We start from the raw sequence: 12049 nt of genomic DNA on the forward strand, positions 1-12049 counted from the left end.
GAGCTTGTAACCGTAGTGTAATATTTACATACATATATATCTCTCTAGCAAACACCTTATTTTTACTCCATAGAATATCAAACTGATATGTTTCTTAATGGTAATTCCCAATGAAAGAGATGTGACTAACTACAAAGTTATGTATCATAAAATTGGTGATGATAGCGGTTATCAAATATTGCTTCATGGCTTATTTTACCAAAGAGAATTGAAAGCAAAAGAACAATAATTTCTCTCCATGAAATTGAGTACAAAAACGTTTAAACAAAAACATTTTTAAAAATTCTTACGATTAGGGGAAAAGGAGAGAAAAGAAAGTTCCAACCAACCGTACCAACAAGTCTTTAGGCTATCTAATCATTGTTTTTATTTTAATGTAACAACAAACAAGCTTCGAAAAAAAACAAGATAATATGCAAAACCCAATACACATGTATATTCTACTACACGAACGCATTCACTAGCCGCCGTAGCAGCTGGTCACAAAACCAAATGTACGAGCAAAGGTTATTTTGTTTGGAATCAATACAATTTAGTTTTATAAAATTCATTAACACGTTCATAACACAAACTGAGCAAAGATGAGTTTAATTTGGACATTAATCGATATATTTTTATTCGTGGAATTAGCTGTGGTTCTACTGCTAACACTTCCAGTGTTTAGTGCCACAACATGGAATCGTTTCTTCAAATCACAATTCCTGGCCATGTTGGCGAAGCAGGCACAAATTTATTTTTCAATATTAATTGGCCTCTTGGTTTTGTGCCTCTTGGAAGCTTTGCGTGAAATGCAAAAATTCTCTGGTGAAAATAAATCAGATACCGAACATTTGGATGTTGAAATGCAACATAGTATGCGTCTATTCCGGGCTCAACGTAATTTCTATATTTCGGGTTTTGCCATCTTTTTGGTCTTTATCATAAAACGCTTGGTCACTTTAATTAGCGAACAAGCTTTTCTGTTGGCACAAAGTGAAGCTTCAATGAAACAAGCCAAATCGGCAACACAAGCCGCCCGTTCGCTGATGGAAGATAAAAGTGTGGAGAAGGCCAAGGAAGCCGATGAAGATAAACAAATTGCCGAGGTAAGAACGAGTGATAATAAGTAATAATTGGTTGTTGGGGTTAAGAAGGGATGGGGATTTGGTAAGAAAGTCATCGTGGTATTGTCCATTCATCGAGGTATTGGCCATTCATCGAGTTATTGACAATTGTTTACGGTAGATGAGAGCCCTTGGAATTAACGGTATTTTTTGATTGATAAATGATGTTTTTATGGGAATGATATATGTATGTATTTGTTAGTGGATATAGGATGGATCTCACGGTAACACCAGAGCAAGAACTGCTGTACAGTATTTGGACTTCCTTCCGGAAAGCTATACATCATTGAGATCAGGCTCCCAAAGACTAGCGATCGTAAAAATATCAGCTCGATCCGAGAGGTTCCCATAAACTAGGTAATGGTGTTAAAGAGATTTCCTCCGGGAAAGCTGAATATGCTTGTAATCAGGGTCCCAATGACTACCCATAAACCAGGTAATGGTTTTAAATGGATTTTCGAAATGTTAAGAAATCTCGAAAAGTATGGACTTTAATCGGGAAGTTGAATTTAGCTGGGTTTGAAACTTTTTCCACAGAAACTTTTCAAAAATTAAATTTTTGTAGAAAATAGCCGACCTTCGGAAGGAATTTAATACTTTCTCCTATGGACAGATGCTAAACAGAGCGGCTTATATGTCGTTTAGGGGTACCTGAAATTTAAACCCCCGGTCTAAGGCCGGCTACTTAAAACACTTTTATTATGTCGACGTATAATAATTTAATAAATTATTATTGAAAAATCTAATTACCATTATTAATTATTGGCGGCATTGGAAAGTACTCTTCGTGAGCTTTAAAACGGTCCCAAGGGCTACCTATACCCATAAACAACCTAGTTATGTTAAAGTACGAAATTTCGGAAATGTCAAGACCCATATCTCGGAAAGTATGGAATTCCAACCGGAAAACTATATATCATAGTGTTCTGGGTCCCAAGGGCTACCTAGAGTAAATATTTCAGCCCGATCCGAGAGGTGTCCTAAATGACACTTGGGAACAAGTCTCGTTTAGGGGGTTGTACCCGGCTCTACTGAACCCATTGCTATGGGTATAATTGGAAAGCTTATGGAAATACCTATCCAACAAGTGGTCATATGATGGGGTTATTTCCAGATGGTCAGATGATATAACCCAAAAACTGATTTTTGGAGCCGGATTTTTCCATAAAACCCTCAAAAAGTCGAAAATGGGCCCATTATGGGTGCCCGCATAGTGTATGTCAGATTATAGCTCCCACTTTAACCTTTCCAAAATGGTGCTATATGTTGTGATACCTTCTCTGGATCCAGAGATATGGCTCTTAGAATCTCGAAAACCCGGTTTCTCCAAGTGGCTATTTATAGAAAAAAATTATAATTTAAAAATACATTTTGTTCCCGTTATCGAGATTTGCACCTGTCCATAGGAGAAAGTCTGAAATCCCCGGCCGAAGGCCGGCTATGTAAATAAACATTTATAATTTAAAAGAAAAATGTGTTCCCTAGATTTGCACCTGTCCATAGGAGAAAGTCCTAAATCCCCGGCCGAAGGCCGGCTATTTAAAGAAAAATTATAAGTTAAAAGAAAATTTTGTTCAATTTAGAAATTTAAAATTTCTCATAGACACCTATAATGTAAAGAAATGAGCCCTACAGAACCGTGTTCTGAAGATTCTAAGGGCCATATCTCTGGATCCAGAGAAGGTATTACAACATATAGCACCATTTTGGAATGGTTAAAGTGCGAGCTATAATCTGACATATATTAAGCGGGCTCCCATAAGGGACCCATTTTCGACTTTTTGAGGGTTTTATGTAAAAATCCGGGTCCAAAAATCAGTCTAAACGAGACTTGTTCCCAAGTGTCATTTAGGACACCTCTCGGATCGGGCTAAAATATTTACTCTTGGTAGCCCTTGGGACCCAGAACACTATGATATATAGTTTTCCGGTTGGAATTCCATACAATGATACCCATATTGTATCGATTCAGTAGAGCGGGGTCCAACCCGGGTTTTGTACCCGGACTTTCGGGTCCAATAACCGGGTAACCGGGTCCGTCCCACAAGAAAATTATACATTTCCGTGATCAGCGCAACAATATCTACCTCTGGTAAAAATTTCAAAAAAATCGGAGAGTTTTTACTAAACTAGAGTTGTTCCAAAATTCTTCATTTAAATTGCCAATTTCACTAAATACTTGTCACTCACAATTCCCCCAAAACACTTGTTTTTAGTCCAATGTAAATTCGGTTAAATAATTTCCGCCCTTTCAACTAAAGCTCTGTTCCTTTACGTTCAAGAATCTTAAAGTTTTACCACTTTTTACTCGAAAAGCGTTCCTTTACTTCAGACACCATACAATTCATATGGGAGCAGTTTGCAACTTTTGCTACTTTTGCCGGTTTTACCATTTTCAAAAGTAAAGGAACAGACCATAAATTGCAATAAACAAAACCAACAAGTGATGTCACATTCAATCAATATGGCAACTTGTTGAAACGAAATGTCACACACAAATAGATCAAAAGAAAACAAATGTAAACGAGACGTTTGCCGGCCAAACACGTCCGCCGTGAATATATTTCACTCTTTCCCACCCATTGTGAGAAAGTACAAAGGTGAGGAGGCAATAAAAAAGCTTAAAATACGTGTCTCGAAAATATTTCATCAGTTGGTTACTCACAAAAGAAACGATACGACAGACGACGAAATAATTTAAAATAGAAATAAGAAGTAAGAAATATTTTTTAACTTTGGAAAAAGTTAATTAATAGAAAGTTGCAAATAACGTTGTTAAACTGTCGAGATCTTGGTGAAATTAAAGTATATTCATTAAATCGTTTTATAGCAACAATCAACAAATTCTTACTTGGAGACAGTCAAGCGAAAGCAAAGGAAAGAAAGAGAATCTATTTTAAGACGTACTACCTAAACTACTACCCAGAACAACTTTGAAAAGGCCCGCAAGAACACCATGAGTCTTGTCTGGACTTTGATAGCCGGCTTCCTTTATGCCGAAATCGCAGTTGTACTACTATTGGTTTTGCCAATAGCCAGTCCATACAAATGGAACCGTTTCTTCAAATCAAAATTTTTGGCTATGCTGGCTCGGCAAGCCCATTTGTACTTCTTCCTTATAATGGGTGTGTTAGTACTCTTCCTATTGGATGCCATCAGAGAAATGCGTAAATATTCACATCACGATCACAGCAGCGATCTCCATTTGAATGTTGAAATGCAACATAGTATGCGTTTATTCCGGGCCCAGCGTAATTTCTATATTTCCGGATTTGCCATTTTCTTGGTCTTGGTAATACGCCGTTTGGTTACTTTGATCTCGAATCAGGCCAATTTGTTAGCTCAAAGTGAAGCCTCCATGAAGCAGGCCGCCTCTGCATCGGCAGCTGCCAAGTCATTGATGGCTGAAAAGAATACAGAAAAAGCTAAAGAAGCAACCGAGGATCCTACATTGGGAGAGGTACGTTGTAATTTCAGAAAATTTCATTGTATTGTATTTTTTGGAAGTGAGTTTTTTTGTTTTCTCTTACTCACATATTAATTATCTTTCGGTTTTGTTTTTTGAAAATTTCTATTTTTGTATGACGTGTTTTTTGCAAGTGTATAATTTAAAATGCGTATTTGTGTGAGTGTGTGTGTGAAAAGATTGTACGAAAATATGTTAATTTTTGTCTGGGCTTATATTGCTTACAAACAAAATATAAATATAGGTATTTTTGTGATCTTAAGATTAGGCAAAAAATAGCCCTTACGATTAGGAATTGTGGGGGAAAGATATTTATGCTATAAGAGATATACTATGTATAGGAACCCCAACGATTTGGTGGTCCACTAATAAAAGCTTATTTTGTTTATAATCAATTCATTGTAAACAAATGCTAGGAATATAGATAGTTTAGTGGGAATTTCTTAAATGCTGACCATTTCTTTTCTTTAATGATATTGGCGTCAAAGTACATTGAACTTTATAGATGTTAGTTTTTTTTAATATATACAAAATCGCAACCAATAATCTTTTTTGTGATGATTATTGATGATGTAGTTGCTAAGTAAACCACCCTTCAGAATTATCAGTGGACACAGGGGCAAAGTTTTATGATATGAGTCACATCTAATTATCATCTATGATCAACGATAAACATTTTATTAATGTGAATTGTTTATTTGTATAAAATTATGATTTCCATCATTGGCAAACGAGATATCATTACTTGTTTGTTTATCCAGACAGCAGACTGAAGCATTTGTATGCTTTATAGTTGTCTGTTATGATTGAAGTTTTCTTGCCTTCGTCCATCTTTCGTGTCGCGTTAGAACAGAAGTTCGTACTAGCGTTAAATTTTGCTACGTCGAGCTATTGATCGGAGTCGATGTTTGCTTCTCATATTAATCGTAGTTCCGATGCACTCGATGGATGTCTTCCACCTGTTACAACAGCGTAGATTTTGTTTCTTTTGTATTTGTTGTAGCAGCATAGAAACCTACGTAGAATCATAGGTTTGATACTGGGTTGGCAGCCATTCTCCTACTTCCCGGGCGGCGGATGGTAAGGGTTTTCTGTGGTGTGTGGATTATGAACGTTGGGGGTCGTCAGACCTCCCCCTATGGACCAAAAATGGATCGGGGGTAGTTCCCTTAAACAATTAAGGGATCCGGGCCCGGTCCCGGATCTTGATGATATATATACCACAGTCCTTGTGGCCTTGAGTATAGTGATATACATTTTGTCTTGTACAAGTCCATACTTCCGGACCGGGCCCTACACTCGTCTTGTTCCCAATTAACTAAGATGGATAGGAAAAATAATAGGAGCAAAGTTACTGTGCAGGGAGTTCATAAACCAGTACCGACGGCAAGCGTTAATTGTGATCTGGCTGTTTTAGGTGTGGCTGCCTTGGCACCTGCAGATGTACCCGCTACAAGTGCATCAAGTTTAATCGGAAAAATAAGATGATGACCCGGAAATATTAATAGAACATAAATTAGCCAGGCGATACCAGTCCACGACAGACATGACCGTAGTTATGGGCGGGGTCGACCTACATGAGACCCTTAGAACTATCCATGATAGTCTAAAGAGACAAAATAGGGAGCTCCTCGACCAGTTGGACAGACTTTTCTAAGACGAGCAGAGTGGGGACATACTCCGGGAGGAATTGTTACATTATAACGGAGATGATGTTCAATCTGAGGCAATTCCTATTCCGAATGGTCCTATATCGGTACAGGCCGATAAATAGCTTCAAACGCAGACTGCCACTGAATTGCTGGTCGACGATGGGGAATCAAATGAGAAACCAAAAACGGCTAGAGACTAAGGATGGACCTGCCCAAGAAGTATGAGATACGAAGCAATATAAGCGTGCTGTATCGTATATCTGCAATTTCGTAGGACGAGATGCGAACATGAACTCGGAGAGAAGATCTACTTAATCAAGCGTAAAATGAGGTTCATCAGGAAATTTGAAAAGAAAAAATTACCCACATGCACCTCGTCGCGAGCTCCAGGAGGAAAGGATTCTCAAGCCCGATTCCGAATGGTCCTATATCGGTACAGGCTGACAAAAAGCTTCAAACGCAGACTGTCACTGAACTGCTGGCCGACGATGGGGAATCTAATGAGACACCAAAAACGTCTAGTAACTCTAAGGATGGACCTGCCCGAGAAGTATGAAATACGAAACACTATAAGCGTGCTGTATCGTATATCTGCAAGTTCGTAGAACGAGATGCGAATATGCACTCGAAGAGAAGATGTACTTAATCAGGAGTGAGGTTCATCAGGAAATTTGAAAAAAATGTACCCACATCCACCTCGTCGCGAGCTCCAGGTGGAAAGGAAACAAGTAGTTGTTCAATCTAGAGACTCTAAGCAGACCCGGGGACGAGCAGTAGTACAGTCAGAGAATCCCACTGCCTCAGGCAAAGGGGTGGAGTCGAAATCTGTTCAGAAGCCGAACTCGAGCCAAAAGAAACTGAACAAGTAAAAAAGTATCAGTCGGCTTTGCCGACAGTGATATACCCTCAGTCTATGTGAATTGAAACTTTCATCTACGGACAGATCGAATGTATTTAGGATTTTTTCAGAATTTTGGACATTTGAACTTTGCCGACAAAATTGTGGATTAGGATTTAAGATAAAAAGTGTTGCGTAGGAGGTACTTAAAGGAATGGGCCGAATCGCTCCCACTAGTCATTTCAGTCGATCATCGTATAAATTTTGGACCAGTATGCCAGGAAACATAGACTTGTCCACGGAAAACATAAAATCGCTGTAAACAGGTTCACAACGAACAGCATCGGTATACTTTTCCAAAGGATCTTCGAACTGACCCTAAACTGCACTTAGACCAGGGACGCGTTTCTTTGAAAACACAATATAGTGAGGGCGCCCACTGAGCTGTTTTTGCATTTGCTTCTCTCTCTCTCACTTACAGTGTAAGTGAATGAAAACAGACAATAAACATCATGTGGTTGTTGTTTCACCCATACATACACACATACTAAACCATTGATGGACACTCTTGGGCGACACTGAATTAGACACAAACGTTGAACTTTTGTGGGGTGGTACCCTAAGGAGATGACCGATATGGGCCAACGTTTGGACCAAATTGGTTGCCCCGTTCAAGAGATAACGTGCATGCGATTTTAGTGATTTTTTTAAATATTGGGGGGTAGTAACGGAAGTTGTGGACCATCTTCGAACTGAAATTTTGTACCAAATCGGTTGGTCAGTTCTCCAGCCATTACATATGGTGCCATATGGCTGCTTCCTCAAGATGTATGAACTTGCCCCTGAAAAAATTTTTACCGTCGTAATTGAGGCAGCGAATGTGGGTTGCTTCAACAAAAATCAAAGTGATTCGAGAGCAGATCTTAAAGTGAACTTATCCGAAATTTTGTAGACAAATATAGTCTATATCCAAACCTGATGTATGTCTGGTAGATATATTAGGATGTGTAAAGTATGGATAAAATCGGTCACTCCCTTCAAGAGTTATCGTGCGCACAATTTTTCCGAACATTTTTGAAATTTTTTTTGGGTGGGGTACCTCAAGGAGTGGACCGATATGGCTTATCTTCGAACTTAAACTATGTTTGGACAAAATAATACGAAGGCAAAATTTTGGACCCAATCGACAGATCCCTTTGAGAGTTATCTTGCGCTCAAACAACTACAAACGACGTCATAGTGTTTTTTTTGCACCTTTCAGGCTATTTCTCAGGAAGTATGGACTTGCGCCTGATGAAACTTGTAACGTCGTATGGGGGGCAGCGAATACAAGTTATTACAATAAAAATCAAAGCTATTCGAGGGCTGGTCCTTAACTGAACTTTTCCAAAATTTGTGTGGGAGGTAGCCGAAGGAGTAGACGGATTGAGTCCATATTGGAACCTCATCTAAGTCTGGTAGAAGTTTCACGATGTGCAATGTATGGATCAAATCGGTTGCTCCTTCCAAGAGTTACTATGCCCTGAAATTTTTGGAACATTTTCGAACTTTTGTGGGGGAGGTACCGGAAGGAGTGGACTTATGTAAGCCAACTTCGAACTTAAACTATGTTTGGACAAAATATTCCGAAAGCCAAATTTTGGAGCAAATCTGTTCATCCGTCTCTAGCCTCTTCAAGAAACAAAAAATAAGAAAATCTAGGGCGCACAAGAGACCTATTGCGGCTTTAATGTACCTTCTTTAGAACAGGTAACAAATTCTCTTCCATCTTTTATAATTCTCTCCGATTTAGGAAATTTTGAGGGTTTTATAGCACTGCATTGCACTTATTAAGAACATATTTTTTAATCTTTTCACATCATTACTTTTATACGTATATACATAGATATGCAATAATAGCTGTGTCTGTTTATTCCAAATTTTAGTAACAACTTTTGCCAAACCCCACAAGACTTTGACTTAAAACAAGATTTTAAAAATAAAAACACAAAAATATTTGTAGGAAAATGTTTCCCGCGAAAACTAAAAAAACAGACATGTCCAATATACGTACATAAACAAAAATATTGTCATCATTTTGCACATTTAGAGCATTTAATAAATTATTTATTTCAAAGGTTTATAGTAAACCAAAAGATGTGCATTCTAGAAAAAAGGAAATTTATTTTTTTCTATACGTTTGCATTTCTAAAATTGTATTTTATATTATATCCATATACGTATACTATAAACGTTTTTCTAATTTATATTTATTTATGATATATTTTGATTGCCTGCTACTACTGCTCCGCCTAAAAAAACGAGTTCTTGTACATACTTCTATACAAAAGCATAACGCCAAAAATTGAATACAGTCTACGATACGATGACCTGTGTTCAAATAGACAATTGCTGTTAATACAAAAACTTTGCATGAATAAATTGTTGTGTTGTTATTGTTGTTCATTTCTAACAAACAACTTTCGGTTGTTTCTTCTCACAATCTTGTTCTTTCTGTTTTTGTTTTATATATTTAAATTTTTATATTATTTTTAACAGCTATCCAGCTTAAGGAGACGTGTACAAGGACTCACAGCAAAGCTAGCACAACATCCCATTTCATAAGAAAACGAACAAAAAATATTAAAAAAATCTGCGTTATTTTCTCTCAAAGAAATGCACGCTCACAAAAAAATAGAAAAAAACACGCAAAGGCATACAAAAACAATACCATACCAAAGCGAAATTAAAGAAAACAAAAGACCTTTAGAACGAATATCCTCTTATCCTTTTTAACCCCCCACTTCCCCCACCCAACGAACCATTACGAAATCAACAAAAATACATATATCCAGAGTATATGTAATAGTTGTGTTGTTCTTTTCTAAGATTACATACAGTATTGTTTATAACGATTTTAACGAGAGTACAATAAGCCTGTTTTTACATACTAATATGTCTTTTTATATTAGATTACAAAATTGAAAGATCGCATCCATGAGCTTACTGCCGAATTGAATCGTGAAAAGAAGGACAAGGAAGCATTGAAATCACAAGCCGAAAGTTTGAACAAGGAATATGATCGTCTCACCGAAGAATACAGTAAATTGCAAAAGAAGATCACCATTAGTGGTGCTGGAGGCAAGGGTGATTCTAAAGACGATTAAATAAATGATCAACATCACCATTTCACACGCTTTAAGTAAAATCTTCACTTGAATACTAAAATATGAATAACCAACATCAAAGATGTCAAGACTTACTATTCTCTCTTATTGCCCAAAAATTTAGTTGGTGAATAAAAACATTAATATGTGGCTTAGATAAATAAGTTGCCCGCGAGTTAAAGAAAGGCAACGTTAAAATGTATATTAAAAAAAAAAAAAACAAGTAAAAGAAAATGCATAACTTTTCTTGATAACAACTCAGATATAAAAATGTATTTTTATATATTAATTTCATTTTCTTTAGTATTTTCTTTACTTATTTATATTTAATATTATTTATGGTGTTTTTCTTTTGTTTGTATCTAAATCTCTCTGCATCGAAAAAAAATTGTTAAAACTTTCTTTATAATTTAGAACTCTCAATAGCAGTGTTTGAATCTTTTTGTAATTAATAAATAAACTTGAAAAATCGAATTGTTCATTTGTTTTATTTAAAATTCTAGGAAAAATGCTATAAAAATTGTTCCCTTTATTATTGAACGAATTTATTAATTATTATCTTTTGGTGACTCACCATTAATATATGTTTTTAAACAAACATATTTGATTAAAACAATAAAATTGTTGATAAGAATCGGCTGGCTAATTAGCACAATAATCTATTTCGCATCACCTATACAAACAACCAGTTCTTGAACTATTTATTTGTTGTTTTCTCAATTTATATATTTAGAAGAAATATTAAATTTCGTCCTCTAATTTACTGGAGGCTAATAAACGTTCAAGTTATTCAAAATCCTTTTTTTCTAAATTAAAAAAAAAAATGATTCGATTCGATGAGCTCAAGCCGAACACAAATGTCATTAAGAGTAAGTCCAAAGGTCAACTAGGTATAATACAAAAAAAATAATGATTTAGTAAAATCCCAGAAAATTGTTGATGCCATAGTAGTTGCTAGCGAACACGTGATTTTTACATTTACGTGGTACGACTGGATCAGGGGCCTAATTACGTGATTCGATATCGAGTTGTTTCGACCCGAGTACTCAAAGTTGGGATGACAACATTCGTTATCGAGTAAAATTATCGAGAAATTGAGCATAAATTTGCGAGTAATTTCTCGTAGCCAAATGGCCTATCGTAAACAAACGAAATGAAAGATTTCTTATTGTATTTTTGTTTAAAATGTAAAAAATTTTGTTTATTGGCGGTTTATAGAGGAAAAATGATATTAGTAAATAATTGTGAGCATTCTTTACACAAAATAACAAGAGAAATTGGGAAAAGTCCTTTTCAGTCGTTTTGAGAAATTGTGATAAAATTAGAATTAAAATAAATACATATGCATGCTATCATTAACCAAAAATTAGTGTTTGCAGTCGTTAAAATACAAGTTGAAAAAATATGAATTTCTGCAAAACAAAAAATTATTTAATATTTATAGCCTTCACTTTATAAGTGAACAACTTTTTTAAACATGTATTTTTTTTTGTTTGGCTTTATTTTCCAACTGGAAAATACTCGAGTGAGAAAGAGGATGTGTCCGATAGTTGTTTAGCAGAATAAAAATAAATGAAAAATCCCTGATGATGACTTTCAAAGAAAGTCGAAATATTGGAAAATAAACTTATGTAAAAAACAAAACCCTTTGTTTTTTAATTATTCTGACCTAATAGTACGTTTATATATAACCGGATTTAACAAACCCACTGGGTTTTAAATGTCAATTCCATTACATATACGTCAAACAAATCCTCATAAAGAAGGTTAACCCTGCAAAAGTCTATAATATAAACATGGCCTAAAGCCAAACAAAAAAATACATGTTTAAAACAGTCCAAAGG

General features: G+C 35.9%; 1 protein-coding gene across 2 annotated transcripts; it reads left to right on the top strand.

The window, feature by feature from the left end:
* Nucleotides 1–460: 460 nt before the first annotated feature.
* On the top strand, nucleotides 461–10679 carry LOC141401163 (B-cell receptor-associated protein 31). 2 transcript variants are annotated; one of them, XM_073981099.1, is made up of 3 exons: nucleotides 3586–3818; nucleotides 3934–4563; nucleotides 10011–10679. In XM_073981099.1, exons 2-3 carry the CDS (start codon nucleotides 4060–4062, stop codon nucleotides 10203–10205), a joined length of 699 nt encoding a protein of 232 aa, XP_073837200.1. In that variant the 5' UTR covers nucleotides 3586–3818; nucleotides 3934–4059; the 3' UTR covers nucleotides 10206–10679. The 2 variants fall into 2 exon arrangements, with proteins under 2 accessions (XP_073837201.1, XP_073837200.1); XM_073981100.1 differs by lacking the exons at nucleotides 3586–3818; nucleotides 3934–4563 and adding an exon at nucleotides 461–1085.
* The last annotated feature ends 1370 nt before the right edge of the window (nucleotides 10680–12049 follow it).

Source organism: Musca autumnalis, unplaced genomic scaffold (genome assembly GCF_047663935.1).
Source record: "Musca autumnalis isolate F117 unplaced genomic scaffold, ASM4766393v1 scaffold_4, whole genome shotgun sequence".
NCBI classification, from domain to species: domain Eukaryota; kingdom Metazoa; phylum Arthropoda; class Insecta; order Diptera; family Muscidae; genus Musca; species Musca autumnalis.

What these genes read in the sequence shown, in the direction of transcription:
- LOC141401163 (XM_073981100.1), top strand. Translation starts at nt 582, where the DNA reads ATGAGTTTAATTTGGACATTAATCGATATATTTTTATTCGTGGAATTA. An exon ending in AAGATAAACAAATTGCCGAG is followed by an intron (nt 1,086 to 10,010) that starts GTAAGAACGAGT and finishes TTTTTATATTAG; the next exon opens with ATTACAAAATTGAAAGATCG.